At 38.2% G+C, this 21,812-nt stretch overlaps 1 protein-coding gene across 3 annotated transcripts in view; it reads right to left on the reverse strand.

Moving 5' to 3' along the window:
• Positions 1-416: 416 nt before the first annotated feature.
• LOC126484327 (uncharacterized) overlaps positions 417-21,812 on the reverse strand; it is a 92,389-nt gene continuing 70,993 nt past the window's right edge. For all 3 annotated transcript variants that reach the window (XM_050107771.1, XM_050107769.1, XM_050107772.1), the window contains 3 exons: positions 12,795-12,913; positions 1,970-2,552; positions 417-1,822 (listed from right to left, as the gene is read on the reverse strand). In XM_050107771.1, coding sequence (XP_049963728.1) covers positions 891-1,822; positions 1,970-2,552; positions 12,795-12,913 — 1,634 coding nt within the window. In that variant the 3' untranslated portion in view covers positions 417-890. The remainder of the gene's footprint in view (positions 1,823-1,969; positions 2,553-12,794; positions 12,914-21,812) is intronic.

The following is a 21,812-nucleotide window of genomic DNA, read 5'->3' on the forward strand; positions in this document are numbered from 1 at the left end:
TAAAATAGGATTGAGCTGCTGATCCCTGCCAAACTGAGGATATACCATAAAGCAGGATGCTCACCTCTACCATAGAGATCCTCAAAATCTTTTGCAGCAAATTGTTCAGTATGTAGAGGACTTTTAACTAAGGGTAATCTTTTCCATCACAATATAATTTTCTAAGGCTGAAAATAGAATTAAATACACCTTGCATTATGAATATCAACTACAATAAATTTCACATTTCTGACTGTTTTGTGTAATTTTGTAATTTTCACAAATGCAATATGTGGTTCAAAAAGCTGCTTTCAAAGCCAATGAAATACTTCTGCTAACAACTTGTACAATTATTTTTTAGAATTAGTTTGCATTTTATGGTTTATTTATGTTAAAGACAGAAAAAAACACTAATTATGATGAAACACTCACGATACTGAATTTCATTTCTATGTTTATTAATTTCTTTGACAAAAGCTAAACATGTATAATTTGTTGGAATTCCACTTTGGTGGGGGAAAAAACCATTAAAGAAGACTGTGGAAATTGGAAAACGAAATTTGTACAACTGAATAGCACAGTACATGTCTAATTCATAGATTTTCATGCATACATTACACCTACAAGACATTTATTTATTTACTATTATTAATTTTTTTCCTGTGGAACAAAATGCTTGACAATGCGTGGGACCTTCCACCAATCAGTGAAATATTCTAGAATAGTAGACATTAGCAAACACTTGCTTTTGATTGCACACAAAGAGAAAGTAATAAACAAAATGATTGTAGCAAAAAAAGTTTTATGTAAGTTCCATAATAAATTCACAGCCTTTCCAAGTCCAATACATCACTTTCCACCTTAAACAGAAATGCAGATCACAGGTTTTTTTTTACATTGTCCATATAAGTTCATCTTGAATTTGTCGTTTCATTACTACTTGCACTATTATTGAAACTAGTTTCTGAGGAGCTGGTGCTGCAGCTGCAAACTTCACAGTTGAGTTTCTGATACTCATCCCTTCGCACACTTGATGGAACTTGCTCTCCCGAACTACAGTTTCCAGAATTAGTAGTTTCACTTTCATGAATGTCTTTGGCTGCATCAATATCCAAGCTATTCTGATCAACTTCACTGTATTCTGATGGAGACGATACATTTCTGGCAGTTTTCTGTACTTGGGTGATACCTGTCACTGCCTCAGTTGCAGCGGATTCATTATTGCAAGGATATAAGATATCTTCATCCGAAGAAGAAGTAGTAGGCATTAATGGGAATGAATTACAAGAGATTGGTGGATGCCGGACAAACAAACAGTAGTCAGAGTCATCATCAACATCTTCATCATAGCTGTCACTTGCGTACGTCATGTCAAAGTCTCCATCATCAACAATATCCCAAAATTGCTCTGTTGATCCCTCATAAGACATTCCTTCCCAGTCTACCATGCTCCCCACATGTTCATATGTATACATGGAAGCACCAAATTGTAAACGTGCAGCTTCAATTTCAAAACGAGGAACTAACACAGTGGGAAGGTTTAATACAGATACAACTAATTCGTGAATGACAGAAGGACACAGCTTATGTATTAGGTTCCAATGATCCTTTATCAAATTTGGATTTACACCACAGTATTCTTTGCTACATTCTGACAGATCAGAATTTACGTCATCTGAACTTGATTCAAAAGTTGGACGAGCTTGTACAGTATCAGTTTCAATTAAGTCATCATCCCAATTTTCTATAGCATCTACAGCAGGCACTGTGACTGCGGTCTTCATTTCTTCTTTTGTTTCATCTTCTGCGCCTTTTAAATTTGTAAGCAACTCAAATGCCTGAGCTGAAAGAATAAATTGTACAATCACTACAGTGGCATGAGTATAATACATGGGAATATCTGACATCATTTTGAACATCTAGTCATGTTACAACAATAATCTGATACATACCACAAGCAACTACAAACAGAATATAATGTAATACTTACCCAATGGTTTCTCGAATAATATATGGTGCAAGATCTGCCGGACACACAATTGTTGCAGTCCTGCCTTTACATGTCCAAACAACAGTAGACCTATTTCTTGCATTGTTATTCCCTTAAGCAGCATTTCTTGTGCATCAAATTTAGTTTCACTAGACAGCAATTTCTCCAATTCTTCAAGTACATTTGGAGTGAAAAGTTCTGAGGTGTATGTATTATCAACAACAGGGTAAACAGCACATGCCATAACTTTATTCATCAAATTAACATTGAATGGCAGAGGTCTTTCTATAGATTCCAGTCTTGAGTGTGTGAAAACTGATGAATGATTAATGTATGGAGATGACTGCTGCAACAAAGGTGCATAGAGTGCAGAAACACCATTTGAGGTCGCCTCCACTCCAAAACCTCTGTTAGTTTGGTCTGCTGAAGGTAGTCTGTGCCATCTAGCAGCATACACTTTTGCGCGATGTCCTGGATCAGCACCTCTGTGTAATAAATCCATTGCCAACTGAGGAGAACCAGCCAGCATAGCACGCCACAATGCAGTTTCATTTGAAGAGTTCTGTGACTCTAATGAGGATATCTGAAATCATAATTTTGAACATTTGTAAGTACGTTATAGAACAATGATGCAGTAATAAATTGTTCAAATGGCTCTGAGCACTATGGGATTTAACTGCTGAGGTCATCAGTCCCCTAGAACATAGAACTACTTAAACCTAACTAACCTAAGAACATCACACACATCCATGCCTGAGGCAGGATTCGAACCTGCGACTGTAGCGGTCGCGCGGTTCCAGACCGTAGTGCCTAGAACTGCTCAGCCACCCCAGCCGGTGTGCAGTAATAACTGCAGGTAATTGACAAGAGGGGACAACAACATATGGAAAAGATAGACTACTGCTCACCACACAGAGGAGGCAATGATTTGCAGGCTGGCACAATGAAAAGGACTGCAAAAATATTTAAGCTTTCAGATAAAGACCTGCTTCCAAAACAGAAAACATACACATTTGCACAAAATATGTGGACACTGTCTCCAGCTGCTGTGTGAATGTGTGTGTGAAATCTTATGGGACTTAACTGCTAAGGTCATCAGTCCCTAAGCTTACACACTACTTAACCTAAATTATCCTAAGGATGAACACACACACCCATGCCCGAGGGAGGACTCGAACCTCCGCCAGGACCAGCCGCACAGTCCAAGACTGCAGCGCCTAAGACCACTTGGCTAATCCCGCGCGGCAGTGTGTGTATTCTACTTCAGAAGAAGCACTTCGTCTGAAAGCTTAATTTTTTTGCAGTCTTTTTCATTGTGCCTGTCTGCGACTCATCACGTCTATTTGGGAACAATCTAGCCTTTCCATATTGTTAATATGAGTGGTTGAGGAATTTTTCAATGAGTAATGGATACAACATTTTAAACAAAAAGTAATACAGCCAAGAACAGTTTAATATCCAAATTATATTCTCAAAAATGATTACATACACACTGCATAAATTATCAGTAATACCCTTATTTACCTAAACTTTGCTAGTCCATCAAAAATGCATCCACCAAATGAAGTTACAGTAATATATACACAATTTATTGTCTTCTCTTTGAAAAGAAATAAAAATGTATGGAAAGTATGAAAATTGTACTATATTACTGATTTGTAAAACTGTACTTGTGAATACAGCAGATTTGCTAATCTGTGTGAAGTATTACACCAACAGCTTAATGACAGATTCGTATAACATTAAAGTTGCTCATGATATCATTTACGTGCAGGACAGGAGCTTAATTTGAAGACAGTTTCTATAGAGTAATTGTTTCGGTGCTTTGGAGAATTTTTAACATTAGTGGGGCATATACCACATGTTCAAGTATGAAATGCGGATTTCAGACAACAGATGTTGCACCAATGCAGTTTCCGCTCTAAAGTTTTGACACTGCGTCATTTTGTTATCTCATCAACAAGTGACAGATGTGTAGGAGTGATAAATATGGGAAGTGTATGCATAGTGTTGCGTTGTTGTGTTCAATATGTTGAAATTTATGTCAAACAAAGATCATCTGCAGACAGGATTAAGTTTTTGTTTTTATTTGAAGAAAACTGCTGCTGAATCATTCCGATTACCTCGAGAATCTTATGGTGAACATGCTCCATCGCAAGATATGTGCGAACAATGGTTTCGGCACTTCAAAAATGGTGACTTTGATGTTGCAAACAAGGAACAGGGAAAACTGCCAAAAATATATGAAGATGTGGAACTGGAAGCATAGCTCAACAAAGATGATTCGCAACCACAAAAACAACTTGCTGAGCAATTGGGCATTAGTCAACAAGCTGTTTGCAATCAGCTACAAGAGATGGGAAAGGTTCAGAAGACTGGTAGAAGGGTACTACATGAGTAGAACGACAGGCATATGGAAAAGCACAAAAAACCGTGATATTTTGCTCACTCGGTACAAAAGGACGTCTTTTTGCATCATATAGTTACAGAGAATGAAAAGTGGATTTATTTTGACAATTGCAAGTGCAAGTGCAAGTGCAAGTGCCACCACTCACATCAACCGCAAGACCACATTGCTTTGGCAGGAAGACGATGCCTGTGTTTGGTGGGGCCAGAATGGCCTGTTCTATTATGAACTGTTGAAACCTGGAGAACGGTTATTACTAAATGTTACCAACAACAACTGACCGACCTGAACCATTCGGTGCTTGAATACAGGCCACAATACTGAAACAGGCAACACAAAGTCATTTTTCTTCATGACAATGCACCTTCACATGTTGGAAGCACTCAGCTGGGAAGCTCTACCCCATGTGGCTTACTCACCAGATTTTGCTCCTTCCAATTACCACTTGTTTCCATTGAAGAGTCATGCACTTGCTGAGCAGCACTTTCCTTCATATGAAGATGTGAAAAAATGGCTCAATGAATCGTTCACAGAAAAAGGGGAAATTTTTTACTGGTGTGGTATTCACAAATTGCCCAAAAGATGGGGAAAATGTTTAACAATTTTTTAAGACTTAAATCACTTAATAACAGCAAGTCTTCTGGTCCAGACTCTGTATAACAATTACACTCCTTTCAGCGTACACTGATGCAACAGCTCCATACTTAACTATCATATACAACCGCTCGGTCAATGAAAGATCTGTACCCAAAGACTCGAAAGTTGCACAGGTCACACCAATATTCAAGAAAGGTGGTATGAGTAATCCACCAAATTAGAGGCCCATATCATTAACGTCAATATGGAGCATGATTTTGGAACATATATTGTGTTCAAATATTATGAATTACCTCAAAGAGAATGGTCTATTGACACAAAGTCACTATGGATTCAGAAAACATCATTCTTGTGAAGCACAACTAGCTCTTTACACACACGAAGTGTAGAGTGCTATTGACAAGGGATTTCAAATTGATTATGTATTTGTAGATTTCCAAAAGGCTTTTGACACTGTACCACACAAGCGGCTTGTAGTGATATTGCATACTTATGGAATATCGTCTCAATTATATGGCTGGATTCATGATTTCCTGTCAGAGAAGTCACAGTTTGTAGTAACTGACGGAAACTTGTCGAGTAAAACGGAAGTGATATCTGGAATACTATAAGGTAGTGTTATAGGCCATCTGCGTTTATTATCGATATAAATTATTTAGAACACAATTGATCAATTGTTTTAGGTTGTTTGCAGATGATGCTGCCATTTATTGTCTTGTAAACTCATCAGAAGGTCAAAACCAATTGCAAAACAATTTAGAAAAGATATCTGAATGGTACAAAAATTGGCAATTGACCCCGAATAATGAAAAGTGCAGTCATCCACCTGAGTCCCAAAAGGAATCCATTAAATTTCAGTTAAATGAGAAAGCAGTCTAATCTAAAGACCATAAATTCAACTAAATACCTAGGAATTACAATTATGAACAATTTACATTAGAAAGAAAACAGAAAATGTCATGCAGACGGCAAACCAAAGGACTGTGTTTTATTGGCAAAAAACTTAGAAAATGTAACTGATCTACAAAAGAGACTTAATTTTGAAGGCCTCGTTGTCTTCCTTGTTCTGTCTTCGGTACATCTGTACTGCTCTATGTACTTGCCGAGGCAAAAATCCATTGTTCAAGATGACAGTCTGTATGTGTTCCAGTTTCGTTTGCAGGCTATCTGTCAGCACCTGGTATGGTATGGGCTTGGTGGATCAAGGTCTTTAGAATGCCATCATTTGTACAGGATGGTGGCAGCTAGTGGATTGGTCAGTATGAGTGGCCTTTTGAAACATTGAATGCCCAACTGTGCCATCACTCTTACATTGCAGAAAGATGTCTAAAAACAGCACGGAACCATCTTTGTCCACCTCCATTGTAAATTTTATTTCATCTTTGTCCACCTCCATTGTAAATTTTATTTTTTCATGTGTGGACTTCAGATCTTGAAGGAACTTCTGGAAATTGTATAAACCATGAGGCCAAATTATAAAGTTGTCACGAACGTATTCCCAAAACATCGTTGGTTTTAAAACAGCTCAGGTGAGAGCTCGCCCTTCAGATACTTCCATAAAAAGGTTGCTATCTTGAAAACAAAGGAGCCCCATGCTGACAGTCAGATTGTTCAAAACACGCATTGTCAAATCAAAAGTATGTCAAGGAGAGATGATGCTGAAACAGCACTGTAATGTCAGCTTCAAACCTATTGCCAGTGAGATGCAATGTGTCCACCAATTGTACATTTGTAAAAAGTGAAACAACATCAAAACTGACCAACAAATCGCTGATTTCTATCTTGAGTGACTGGAGTCTGCTGATAAAATAACACGAATTTTGTATATGACGGCACTTGCCTACAATGTGTTTAAGCAAATGTTGTAAAATTGTAAGTGGCTGCTTCCAGTTCTGCTCACTATTTTTTTATCAGCAAACTCCAGTCACTCAAGCTGGAAAGCAGCGAAACCAACTGTATTTGGCGATACTTTGTTGACACTTTTATAATTTGCCCTCAAGGTTCGGACAGTCTCCAAGAGTTCCAACATCAGAACATAATAGAAAAATAAAATTTACTATGGAGGTGGAGAAAGATGGTTGTTTGCCATTTTTAGACATCTTTCTGCAACATTAGAGTGATGGCACAATCTGACATCCAGTCTTTCAAAAGGCCACTCATTCTTACCTTAATTTACAATCTACTAATTGCCACCATTGTGCACAAATGAGGAGGTTCTACAGACCTTGATACACTGAGGTTGTGCCATCTCAGATGCCAACAGCCCACAAATGGAACTGGAACACCGGCAAACTGTCTTTTTCAACAATGGATATTTGTCTCAACAAGTACATAGAGTACTACAGATGTACAAAACACAGAACAAAGAAAAGGATGAGGCCTTCAAAATCACTGCTTGTCTATCTTTTATTGGAAATGTTTCAGCTAACATAGGCAGAACACTAAGAAGACATAAAGTTAAAGTAATCTTTCGACCGCCTTCCAAAAATATCAGCGTTTGTGGGATATATTAAAGACAACTTAAGACTTGTGTGAGGCTAATCTTAAGACTTGTGTGAGGCTAATCTTAAGACTTGTGTGAAGCTAATGTTTACAGAATTCCATGTGAATGCAGCAAATCTTACACAGGGCAAGATCGCATTACAGAATATCAGTGGCATATTTGTCTTCTCCAAGCAAATAGGTCCACTATCAATGAACACTGTTTTTCCACTGGTCATTCGATGAAACATAACGAAACAAAAATTGTGGCCCACATACATCAAACTTTTGGAGTCAATCATCACTGAATCGGTGGAAATACGACTGTCTGAATCCCTTTATGAATTGAGACAGCAGTTTTCAATAAAATTCTGCATGAGGCCAGATTATAGAAAAACTTAGTGCTCTGCATAATCTGTGGGTCTTTCTGTAATCTTACCATCCGAAGACAATCATTTTGATACCGGAGAGGCGGGCTTTCACGATGGAGGGCACATGGAGCAGTGCACAGACTTACAGCAGGAGTGCATGTGCTTAAGCAGTTCTTTTGAAACTTTATAGAAAAATACAAACAGTCCCAATGCTGCTCATGCCAACAGCCATAACCTTTTGATTGGGTTACAGAGTTTACCATTGTTGTTGTTGTTGTTGTTGTTGTTGTGGTCTTCAGTCCTGAGACTGGTTTGATGCAGCTCTCCATGCTACTCTATCCTGTGCAAGCTTCTTCATCTCCCAGTACCTACTGCAACCTACATCCTTCTGAATCTGCTTAGTGTATTGATGTCTTGGTCTCCCTCTACGATTTTTACCCTCCACGCTGCCCTCCAATGCTAAATTTGTGATCCCTTGATGCCTTAAAACATGCCCTACCAACCGATCCCTTCTTCTAGTCAAGTTGTGCCACAAACTTCTCTTCTCCCCAATCCTATTCAATACCTCCTCATTAATTATGTGATCTACCCACCTTATCTTCAGCATTCTTCTGTAGCACCACATTTCGAAAGCTTCTATTCTCTTCTTGTCCAAACTGGTTATCGTCCATGTTTCACTTCCATACATGGCTACACTCCATACAAATACTTTCAGAAACGACTTCCTGACACTTAAATCTATACTCGATGTTAACAAATTTCTCTTCTTCAGAAACGCTTTCCTTGCCATTGCCAGTCTACATTTTATATCCTCTCTACTTCAACCATCATCAGTTATTTTGCTCCCCAAATAGCAAAACTCCTTTACTACTTTAAGTGTCTCATTTCCTAATCTAATCCCCTCAGCATCACCCAATTTAATTTGACTACATTCCATTATCCTCGTTTTGCTTTTGTTGATGTTCATCTTATATCCTCCTTTCAAGACACTGTCCATTCCGTTCAACTGCTCTTCCAAGTCCTTTGCAGAGTTTACCATACACAAATTTATTCACATGTAGGAGTCTGAGATAGAGAATGAGACATTTGGTGAACAGCATGAACGTTCTACAGTTCACATTTCAAGTTCCCCCGCCCCAGTTCTACAACTGCCAGAATACTTTTGTCAGCAAGAGTGTTGCCCTGAAGGGAAATGATTGATTTTAAAAGATTTTTTTTAAAGTGATGATATGCTGATGCCTGATTTCTTCAAATTGGTGTACAATATTGATGAGTTTTTGTTTTCCCTTTGCAAAGTAACAAAGAAGATGAATCTCTTTTCCATTTCACACTGGTTATAACCTAAGTGGCAGGTGGAAGTGAACTCATCTCGTTTGGTACATGGTTTCCAGATAACAACAGCTGACTTGACTGTTGTTTTGCTTCAAGTGTGCAGTGATGGAACTATGTCGTATTCAAAGCAAACAGTCATACAGATCAGTTGCATTCTCCTTGAAAAGTTCCTAACATGGCTGTGAATTTAGTTTTCACTTTTACTTTCAGCCAGAATTCAACAAATGCTGTGCCATTTTGTATAAAATGTTAATTCTCCACGTGGAACATGTACCACACTCTGATATGCCTATTGCGTCAGCTATTTCTTTCACTTTTTTAAGACTTGCTTTATATGGATCATCTTCAAGAGATGCACAACACATCTGAATTCAGTTATTCATTTCATAACTGTTAAAAATAAAGAAGCAGAGTCCTTAAAACATGGAAGAAAGATCAACAACTATGAATGATAAACTGCAAAAAGAGAAGGGGAGGGGGGGGGGGGGGGGCGAGAATTTAATGATGTACTAGTACTTCAATTTATTTAAATGAAACCCTGACACCCATCAACTTTATTGTATAACACATACAGAGATAAGAAAGTTGTTTCATCATAGATTTTCCATTGCTTGAAAACATAAATTTCACTGATATCAGTGCCACTTCTGTACCTGGCTGACGGATTTTCATGTTTTCCTGGTACACGTGGTTTGTTTGGGTAATCCTTTGAACAATTAATCTGTGCTGCACTCGAAATCACATTTGCTGGATCATACTTTGATTTACAGCAGTGAAAGTCATCGATAAATGTTTTGCTATTAAAATCTTCCATTTCACCAACATGAATTCTACTCTTAAAATGACCTAACAGAAAGCAATCAAATGGGATGATACACACAGAACCACATCCAAAGCTTGTCACGTGACATGCTCATAAGGACAAAGAGCAGATTTCTGGAAAAGACTATTTCACTGCAAGTTCTCCAACTGCACAAAGCATATACCATAAAGTCAAAACATGAAGAATAAGTATGTGAAATGTCCAATACCTATATTGTATGAATGCCACATCAAATGACCATTTTTGGGATGTCTTTTATGTTTTATATGACACTTCAGAGAAGTTTGAAATCATGAAAGCAGGTTGTATATGTGGAAGAGACGGCGAGATAGCTCACACAGTTGTAAGACAGATTTCGAAACCAGATTTTAAAGTGCAAAACATTTTCAGGCATTGAGTGGACTCTCAGCATAATTTATGAATTGGAAATTAAAACTGAAGAGATTGCAGGAAGGTATTAATTCAAAGACATGGAACCTTGACACGAACTGCAAGGCTGCAGAAACATACACGACTAGAAGAAAGACAGGTTCTAGCTATAGGAAAATTAGAGACACCTTTGGAAAAAAAAGGGTAGTAGCTGTATGAATACAAAGAACTCAGATCGTAAATCAAAACTAAGCAAAGAACGGAAAGCTGAAAGGAGGAAGGAATAAACAGGATGGCTATCCAAAGGAAATGAACTTGAAGACAGTATTATAGAAATATAAGAGGAAATAAATGAAGATGATTTGGGATATACAACATGGTTAGAAGAATTTTACAAAGACCTGATTCAAAACAAGGTCTAAAGAGCAGGTGACAATCCTTCAGAATTATTAAGATTATTCCACTTGATGTGCAAGATATATGAGACGTGTGAATATTACCAAACCATCAGTTTAATAAATCATGGTTCCAAAATGGTGATACAAATTATTTACAGAAGAATGGAAAAATTGTTAGCAGCCAATATCGGCAAAGATCTGTTTGATTCTGGATAAAGTTAGAACACGTAGAGCAATACTGTCTCTATGACTTACCTTTGAAGATAGACTGAAGACAGGTGAACCTACATTTATAGTATTTGTAGACTTTGCAACCGCTCATGGCTCTGTTGACTCAAATACACTCTTTGAAATTCTGATGTTAGCAGGAGTAAGATACAGAGAGTGAAATATTATCTTGAGATGAAGGGAAGAAAAGGAAAACAGCAGTCGAGGAGAGAGGGGTATAGGATTGTGACTTCTCCCTGATGTTATTCAATCTGTACATTACTGCTTGCTGAAAGGAAACCAAGGAGAAATTTGGAAAGGGAATTAATGCTTGGAGATAAGAAATAGAAACTTTGCAGTTCGCCGGTAACATTCTAACTCCATCAGAAATGACAAAGGACTTGGAAGAGTAGTTGAATGGAATGGATTGTGTCTTTAAAAGAGGTTGTTAGATAAACATCAACAATAATTTAACAAAGGTAGTCAAATTAAATCAGGTCACACTGACAGAATTAATCAGGAAATGATACACTAAAAGTAGTTGATGAGTTTTGGTATTTGGGCAGAAGAATAAATGATGACAGCCGAAGTACAAAGGATATAAAATGAAGAGTGGCAGTAGCAAGAACAATGTTTCTGAAAACAAGAACTCTGTTAACATAAAATGCAAATTTAAGTGATAGGACGTCTTTTCGGAAGATATTTGTGTTCAGAATAGCATTGTATGGAACTGAAAAGTAGATGTCTACAACATAATTAGGCATAAAGATTTCATCTCTCTAGTGGATCTTGTTTTACTCGGGCAATTCTGTCGCACATGATGTTCTCTACTAATCAATTATGTTGTCATTTACTTCATCACTTATCTACAGAAATTCTGCATCCACTCTTCATTTCTAAGTGTTCTACAGTGTCCCCTATAAGAAGTATGAAATATTTATATATCATTTATGACTTTAAATTTTATGGCAACCAAACTTCATATAGTGAATTGTGTTTGTATGAAAATAGCTGGGCATCTCTAAAATTTGAAACACACTGTATATGTTCCTTCAGTTCACTACTTCCAATACAGTTTCTCTCAAACCACAATATCCAGGCTGCACAAGTCAGTCTTGAAGAGTTTCATGGCAGTCTTAAATTTCAACAGATCAGAATTCATTGCAAGGCTCTGTGGGCTGAAACTGCTTCTAAAGGCTAGTTAAAAATGGGTTTTAGCAGCCAATGTCGTCATCTTTATCAGGCGTTACTGCTACAGTTTACGATAGTTGTGGTGGCAACAGAAGTGAGTATAGTTTTCAGAGTTAGGCGTTAACATAAGTCACTTTGTACAATAAGCATGTGCTGTCAAAGAATTCATCTGATTACGGTTAGTCAAACAACCATCACAATGATTTTCCCTGTAGAAGATAATGTCATCTCTCTAGTTCCCTATCTAGAAGCCTGCCTGGGCAATTACAATAAGGTCCTACAATATGGAGGGATAACAGGAAGGACCTGACAGTGACAAGATATTAGGGAAGACATTATATCATTCTTCATATGGGATCCATCTAACATGTGAAATGCAGACCATTCCACCTACAGAGAACGAGTTCCATTAAACATTTCAATATCCCAACAGAAATGGAAGTACATCAATAACTGAATGTTACAGTTAAGGTGCTGCTTTTTTCATTTTTCCTTGGAGGTTTCTGTTTTTGATCCCACAGCATCCGTAAGTGTTAAGTGTGTATAGTGAAGCTTTCAGTAGTTGTGAAAACAATAGGGGCATACAAAGTTGCAGTATTATATTATTGACGTTCACTTAAATGAAAATATTGAGAAGCAAAGTACTCACATCAGGATTTTTGTCCCAAATTCTCTGCAGAATATCAAGAGCTGCATCACCATCAGCATATGATATTACGTCCATTAAGGGTGTAGTACCATGACCATTAGGAATGTTCAGGTTTCCACCTAAGTGAGAAAACACCACATAAATAAAAATTGTACTGTAAGGTTTCAGTAAAATATCTGTGTTCACATGGCAGCAGAAGACAAAAATTTTAAATTTCCATGTATTAATAAAGTAAAATATCAACTATATTCAACAATAGGAGTTTAACATCAATCTGATCTAGGACTTTTGGGTGATGCATCTCAATTTTTGTCATTAAAATGGTTGTGTAGATGATTTATCATGCACAGAAAGCATGAAACGAAAGTTAGCAACTGAATTTTTTTCGCATCTTTCCAGTGCCAGCATGTTTTGTAGTACTTTTTCCTTCTTCTGCACCTTTACTCCTTTCCCACAAGATACCCTTTCCCCTGCTTGAGAGCTACTGCAGAATGTTTGGTTTCTGGCTGGAGTGAGTTTCTCATGTAAGACACAAAATAAAAAGTTTCTGTAACATTTTAGTTTTTGAAAAACGGTAAAAGAGACATACATCTTACTAAACTTCAAGTGAGCTATTTTGCAGAAGAGCTAATTCTGAAAATTTATGTTATCTTAAGAAAATTAATATTGTTGATCACTGTTAACAATCCAAAAAATATCAATAACATTTCACTGTCAGATTTTCATGCTTTGTTTGCACTTTTTTTTGGTAGAATATTGTAAAGCACCCACATATACCCCAAATTAGTTTCCAGTGCAGAATCTTTCTTCTTTATTACATCTTCAAAGCAATACCATGCCTCCAGGCATTTCAAATAAATTGTCACACCATTGAGGTTATGTCTACTTCTTAGCTTCTTTGCCTGAAATGCTCATACATACCTTCTGGGTATCTTCAGCTTCACTGGACACGCCATTTTACACTTGTTAGCATAAGAGATCATCTTTTGTCACCTCTTCTAACACATGTTCACTGAGAGATTCGGAACTTTGATTATCTTTCTAGTGATTTATTTCCACTTGGAAACTTATTGCTTACATATCAGCTGTCGACCCAACATGGTACAACAATACTTTCTACAGAAATGTTTTGGTACTTGTATTGTACTGAATAAGTCAATCTTACATTAAATAGTTATTTACAGGAACAAATTTTGAAAATTGTAAACCCCCCCCCCCCCAACGCACACACACACACACACACACACACACACACACACACACACACACAGTGCTCAATGACCTGTGACTACAGTTCTGCAGGTTGACTGCAAGGGAGGGTTGTGTCAAGTAGAGTGGGAGAGGGGAGAAAGGAAATGGGGACCAAGAGGAGGGATTGGGGAAGGGTGGATATCAGCACAGAGGATGGCAACATTGGTATGGCATAGGAATGCAGGAGGGAGCTGCAACAGTTATACGGGATAGGAATGTGACCTGAACATTGGCACCAACGAGTTCATGCAGCACACAATGGCAATGAGTTAGAATAGATTGGGAAGCGGGTGACAGAACAGAGGAAGGGGAGTCTGTTAGCAAGCAGAGGAAGGAGAGTCTGCAGGGAAGCAGAGAAAGGAGGGGGGATGGGGGTGAGCAGAGGTGGTAGAGATTATTTCAGTGACAACATAGTAACCAGCTGAGGGGGCATCTGGGACTGATGGGTTTATTAATTTTGAGAATCACGAAAAAGGGGTGAGTGAGGGGTCAATACCCCAAACCATCTTCCTCCCAAATAAGGCCAAGAGAGTTCTTGTGTTATATCTTAACACCCCCTTGGTCCTCCCACCAATTCCAAAAACTAGCTGCAAAAGAGCACTTTCCTCTTCACCCAAGTATCATCCTGGAAAATCTTCATCAGAACTTGCGCTACCTATTATTGTGCATGGCAATGGGGAATAATCCACCCACAATCCTCCTCTCAGCTCCAAAAGCAATATCGCATTGCCCACTCAATCTAACAAAAGTCTTGGTCCATCTCTATGCCACCACCACCCCCAAGTCATATGGATCATATCCCTGTGGAAGACCCAGGTGCAAGACCTGACGTATTCACCCATCTTGCACACTCCACTCTAGTCCTGTCAAAAGTTTGTCCTATCCTATCAGAGACAAGGCCACATATGAAAGCATCTATATCATATCAGTTATGGTGCAAATTCTGCACAGCATTCTATGGGGGCATGACCAGCAATCATGCTGTGCACCTGAATGAGTGGCCACTGTAAAATTGCCAGCAAAGTCAAAAACTTGGTGATCGATGCTGGACACAATATGCTAGAGTTCAATGGCTGTCATCCCCCCCCCCCCCCTCCCACTCGAATCCAGCCAAGAGTTGTTGCAATACATCCTGCGTTCCTGTTATCCTCCATGCCTCAATCTCACTAGCCTCCTGCTCCACAACCACCTCCACCCTGCTCCAAGAAACAAATTACACCAAGCCAGCACCCACATTCTCTCCTTCTGTTCTGTCACCTCCTCACAATCCACTCTTTCCCGCCACTGTCTTCATGTACCGCACAAATCCACGGTGTTGGTGTGGGTGTGTCACATTCCTAACCCACTGAAAAGGTGCAGAAATTTTGAGACTTAAAACCCTGAACTACACATCAATGTATCACGCTAAAATTTCTGCCCCCTTGATGACGTATTTGAATGAGTAAACACGCAGAGTTATCATGTGATTTCTGGTGCTGATTCATGCTATACGATGTTGTTCTGCAAAACCATTCACTTATGCACTGTAGATATTTGTCTCTGTTTGGTTTTGTGCACGTTCTGTTTGAGGTGTTCGTTGGGCTACAGGCAATGTTGGAGAGCAGCAGCTGATGGTGTGACATTATTGCCATCTGCAACTCCAAGGAATATGCCAGACAGATGATTCCTGGAACACTAATGAACAATGCTGAAGAAGAGGCTGTCAAGCTTGGATGTATATTTTAAGCAGTCTCTTGTACGAAATCTGTAGATGGAGCTGTTTTATGATACATCACAAGAGACGTCATATGATGGGATTGAGTCTGGATAAAAAGCAATTTGTTAATGAGAGTTACCAGTTTAAGTAGAATAGGTAAATAGCTGTTTCATGTGGTGTACCCCAGATCAAGAGCTGTATGAGAGTACTACACAAGTGTCACGGTCAAAGTTTAAGGCAGTATCACTAACAAAGTCGTGCTGTACCCCCGCACATGGCAACCATCATTCAAAGAAAAAAAGAAAAAGCAGCAAGGTTACTAATGATTCACAGCAGTAAAAAAACTTATACTTCAAGATAAATACAACAAAAAATTGTTATTACAAAGAAATAACATACAAAAATAATAGAAGAGAATATTTAAATGAAGAAGATCGGCACTAATAGAGCTTTGTGTTTGTATTGCAGTATCCAAGTGCAACAACTGTAAAATGTTAAAACATCAAGAGACATTACATTAACATCTAGAAAAGTGACATAAATAAACTTTAAAATAGAATAATACAGTTTATTTGATATTCACAAAATATTTGAAAGTTAAACCGAGAATAAATTTTACTTAGCTGCAAATAAACAAAATACTGCAACACAAATAAACACAGAGACATTTAACGATGACTTACGGATGGATGTTGAACTTAAAAAACTGGGAGCATTATACATTAATCTGAGGGGCTCCTATAAAAATATATGAAGAAATAACCCAGCGAATAAGAGTAGAGCTTGTGCTATGTCATTAATGTAAATCCACATCACTACAACACAACACAGCTTGCATTATGAGTAACTGAGCACAAGCCGGTAATGGGCAAGAACTAATATGAGGGGACGCTTCCAGCAAGCAGTGATAACAGCTACAAGAACAAAGGTTGACATGATACAGTGAGCTGCTACCACCTGCCAATGTCAGTTCAACGCCCTCCCTGCAATGACAGCTATGGTAGACACAACACAGCTAGCTGCCACTGGTAGCAGTTCAAGCTATGACTGACAATAGCACTACACAACGAACATCCACTAACAGCAGTACTATCCAGTGGGTACAAACGAAATTTTAATTTACAAAGTGAACTGTTGAAATTTTGTGATCATAGGCCTACAGACATTTGAACACGAGATAGAAAAATTCTGTACCTTAATACAACAAAGTCATTTGCAACTGCTTATCATCAAGACATATAGTAATATACACAAATAGTTATGACACACACACACACACACACACACACACACACACACACACTTACTACATTTACTTCTTTTCCAATATTTTAATGAAAAATTAAATAGCTTATGAACACGACTTCGGCAGGAGATAATGCGGCAATTGAAAAATTTATGCAGATGGTACTAAACAAATTTTTCAAGACTGACCACAGATTTGTTCAAATAGAACACAACTTTAGCATGATGAATAACAAATTTTTACAAACTGAATCTAGATTAGATACAGTGGAGTCCAGAAGAGGGCACGTGGGCACATCCATCTCTCATCCATCTCTCAATTAAATCAGGGTGGACAGGTAAGAGAAACGATTAGTTATGGGTTTTCAACATGTGGCAGAAACAGTAGGAGAAAATCTAGATAGTCAACTAGAACACGTACACACACGCGTACACATCTGAATAGTATACATTAATAGCAAGCATCGAAGTTTTAGAGAAAGAGATGCTGGAAACTAAGAATATTTTACAAAACTACATTAATAAAAATATAAATGCTCTTTCAGTAATTATTAATCAACTGGAGTCACAATTAGGAGAGAGAGTCAGAGAACTAAAAAATAATAACTCAAAGAATTCATTTGAAGATAAATCTTCATCATCAATTAACACAATACCATTAGATGCAGGCATATATTACAAAATAATAATAACAATTGAGTTTACTGTAAAGGCCACACACACTAATAGTTTAAACATAGAATATACCACAAAGGAAATTAGAAAAGAATCTGAACAACTTTCAGATCAAAATTTAACACACCCTATTAGCAATGATGACTTTAATACAATACTAAAGCAACAGATCAAACTACAAATTTCCCTTTGGCAGTACATCAACTGTCTGGAGACATAAACACAATATTATTTCTAAAGTCATTCAAAGGAATGGACATATTATAACCAAATAAGATTTGTGTTACGTTTCAGCTAGAAGATTTCACAACATATCACAATTCTGAGGTAGCATTTAAGTCAAAGTATTGGAGCACGGGTGCTCACAAGAAGTTGTGGTTACTAGGCTCCAAATTACACAACAGTGGTAATTGGAAAGGACACAGAGAATTCGTAGAATGGCATCTCAACAAAGCAAAGTATTCAGATGACCTAATTAGGAAAGAACATTTACATGAAGTACTCATTAGTAGATTACCTTAGAAGATCAAAGATAGGCTTCTACAAAAAGATTGGGGAAAAGTGTCACCATTATCAGAATACTCAAAGCATATCGTTATGTAGAACAGTTATTTGACAGATGGCAAAATAACAATGCCAATAACAGTAATGGTAAACTCAAAATCACCCTGCATGGATGAAATCCAAAATGATGATTATTAGGAATCCGCCTTGATTGCAAATAGAAACTGGATGTTCTCAAAATCCAAAATATCTACATCTACATACATACTCCGCAAGCCACCATAAGATGCTTGGTGGAGGGTACCCTGTGCCACTACACTACTTGTCATTTCACTTCCTGTTCCACTCACAAATAGAGCGAGGGAAAAACGACTGTCTGTACGCCTCCGTACGAGCCCTATTTCTCGTATCTTACCTTCGTGATCCTTATGCACAGCGTATGTTGGCAGCAGCAGAATCGTTCAGTAGTCAGCAAATGCCGGTTCTCTAAATTTTCTCAATAGTTTTCCTGAGGAGAGCACTGTCTTCCCTCCATGGATTCAGATTTGAGTTCCTGAAGCATCTACATAACACTTACGTTTCGTTCGAACCTACTGGTAACAAATCTAGCAGTCCTCCTCTGAATTGCTTCAATGTCTTCCTTCAATCCGACCTGGTACGGATTTCAAACACTTCACGAGTACTCAACAATAAGTCACACCAGCATTATATATGTGGTCTCCTTTATGGGCGAACCACTCTTTCCTAAAATTCTTCCAACTATTCGCCTCACCTACCACAGTTTTCACATGCTTGTCCCATCTCATATCCTTCTGCAACTGTACATCCAGGTATTTAAACAACTTGACTGTGTCAAGCAGGACACTAGGAATACTGTATCCAAACATTACACTCAACTTCGACACCTTACCGTACACCACAGCATCAACACCAAACAACTGCAGACTGCTGCCCACCCTATCTGCCAATCATTTATGTATATAGAGAACAGCAGCAGTCCTATCACACTTCCCTGGGACACTCCTGGCGATACCCTTGTCTCTGATGAACACTTATAGTTGAGGACAACATACTGGGTTCTATTATTTAAGAAGTCTTTGAGCCACTCAGTATCTGTGAACTTATTACATATGCTTGTACCTTCATTAACAGCCAGCTATGGGGCACTGTGTCAAATGGTTTCCAGAAATCTAGAAATATGGAATCTGTCTGTTGCCCCTCATCCACAGTTCTCAGTATATCATGTGAGAAAAGGGCAAGCTGAGTTTCGCACAAGCGGTGCTTTCTAAAAACATGCTGATTCATGGACGTAAGCTTCTTAGCCTCAAGAAAGTTTACTTATTTAAATTGAGAATGTGTTCAAGGATTTGGCAGCAAACAGAAGTTATAGTGTGTTTAAAAATAGTTACAACTTTTGACATTTGGCTGACCGCAGGGGGACATGACGCCGTCGCCCAAGTAACACCAATAGTGAGCCAGTTTTCCCTACCATGCTGCCAGCGGATTGGCTGGTAACGTGCAACTGTTGCCACACCATCAATAAACAGTACCACATAGCTTCACACATTAGATGCATCATCATTTGTCAGCTCTCGATGTAACGTCGTGTTTTCTGGTGTTGAAGTGTTTTGTAGTCATCAGGTATTGTGAACAAGTGTTTTGCATCGGTGTTGCATTAATAATAGTGCAGTACATCTGAATACTACATTCTCAATAAAAGTGTCCTCCGAAAACATGTTCATGAGTTGGGTAGATAATCTTCTGATGCAAAACATTCCTCGGAATTCTACAACAGTAACTGACAAAATGGGTTACCACTCTGTTGTGATGCATAAAGCTCCAACAATGCCGTGAAGGAAAGCGAATATTTTGCGGGTACAAAGAAATGTTCCTTGAGATAAAGTGAACCTAGCGTGTATAAGGTGAAAATAATCGAACTTGTAGAGCTGTATAAGCCATAACTTTACGCTACTGGGTCGACAAACTGGCTAACGATAAAGGGAACAGTTTAATCAGGCTTCCTCTGTATCATGCTCATTTAAATCCAGTAGTGTATATTGGCGTCGGTGAAAAGTAATGTGGCAAAAACCAACAAGAAGTGAAGTTGAAATGTTGACAAATGAAGCCACTGAAAATGTTGCACAATTGGACTGGTCTTGATTTATCAGCAATAACAAGAAGGCGGTTCAGGGGACATTGATTTATGAAGGACTAATGAGTTTTGACGAATACATAACTTGTTGCCATGTTAAAATCTGCTTCTTTTGTCAAAACACGGCAGAGTTTAGAAATATTTTTCTCACTAACATTCTAATGCAGTTGGAATTGCGACAGAATCCTGAAATAGTGCATTCTTAAACTAACAACTGAGTGGTAATCAGGTCAATAGTCTATGAAACAGCCCATTCTTAGTATAAAAATAAACTTGTAACCTACTCACTTATATTGTCACAAAACCCACAGCAATTCTCATTTCACCAGTTATTGATGGCTCTCAATAATTACATTATTCCATTGAAAAAAATCTGTGGTCGCTTGAATATTGCAGTAGATATGGATGTTTCGCATATTAATCGTATGGCAAAACATTCTCGTCTTTGCGCGCTATCATTTGCCAAAATCTTGTTTGGATATCTCAAACCATTTATGAGATACGAGTAATTTATGAATATTTTATTGTAGTTTTTTCACTGACGTACAAATTCGTCACCAAGCACTTTTTATATTCATTAAATTTTCTCAAAATTGGAAACAGATGGCGATATCCTTACAAGTTTAAAGAAAAATTCAATATATCATCTACATTTAATATGCACCAACATGTAACCTATCATGCACCAAATACAAATTCATAGCAATACACATTTTTCACTGTAAACTAAGAATTCCTTGCAGTAATTTACCTACTATCGAAGTATCACAATAACTATGACCATTAACGAAATGATAGACGTTCATCAACAAGCTGATGAATCAAACTATAAAATGTATATCTAAAAACAAAGATGATGTGACTTACCAAATGAAAGTGCTGGCAGGTCGACAGACACACAAACAAACACAAACATACACACAAAATTCAAGCTTTCGCAACAAACTGTTGCCTCATCAGGAAAGAGGGAAGGAGAGGGAAAGACGAAAGGATGTGGGTTTTAAGGGAGAGGGTAAGGAGTCATTCCAATCCCAGGAGCGGAAAGACTTACCTTAGGGGGAAAAAAGGACGGGTATACACTCGCACACACACACATATCCATCCACACATATGCAGACACAAGCAGACATATTTAAAGACAAAGAGTTTGGGCAGAGATGTCAGTCGAGGCAGAAGTGCAGAGGCAAAGATGTTGTTAATGACAGGTGAGGTACGAGTGGCGGCAACTTGAAATTAGCGGAGATTGAGGCCTGGTGGATAACGGGAAGAGAGGATATGTTGAAGAGCAAGTTTCCATCTCCGGAGTTCGGATAGGTTGGTGTTAGTGGGAAGTATCCAGATAACCAGGACGGTGTAACACTGTGCCAAGATGTGCTGGCCGTGCACCAAGGCATGTTTAGCCACAGGGTGATCCTCATTAACAACAAACACTGTCTGCCTGTGTCCATTCATGCGAATGGACAGTTTGTTGCTGGTCATTCCCACATAGAATTGC

The sequence above is a fragment of the Schistocerca serialis genome, chromosome 6, assembly GCF_023864345.2.
Source record: "Schistocerca serialis cubense isolate TAMUIC-IGC-003099 chromosome 6, iqSchSeri2.2, whole genome shotgun sequence".
Classification (NCBI taxonomy): domain Eukaryota; kingdom Metazoa; phylum Arthropoda; class Insecta; order Orthoptera; family Acrididae; genus Schistocerca; species Schistocerca serialis.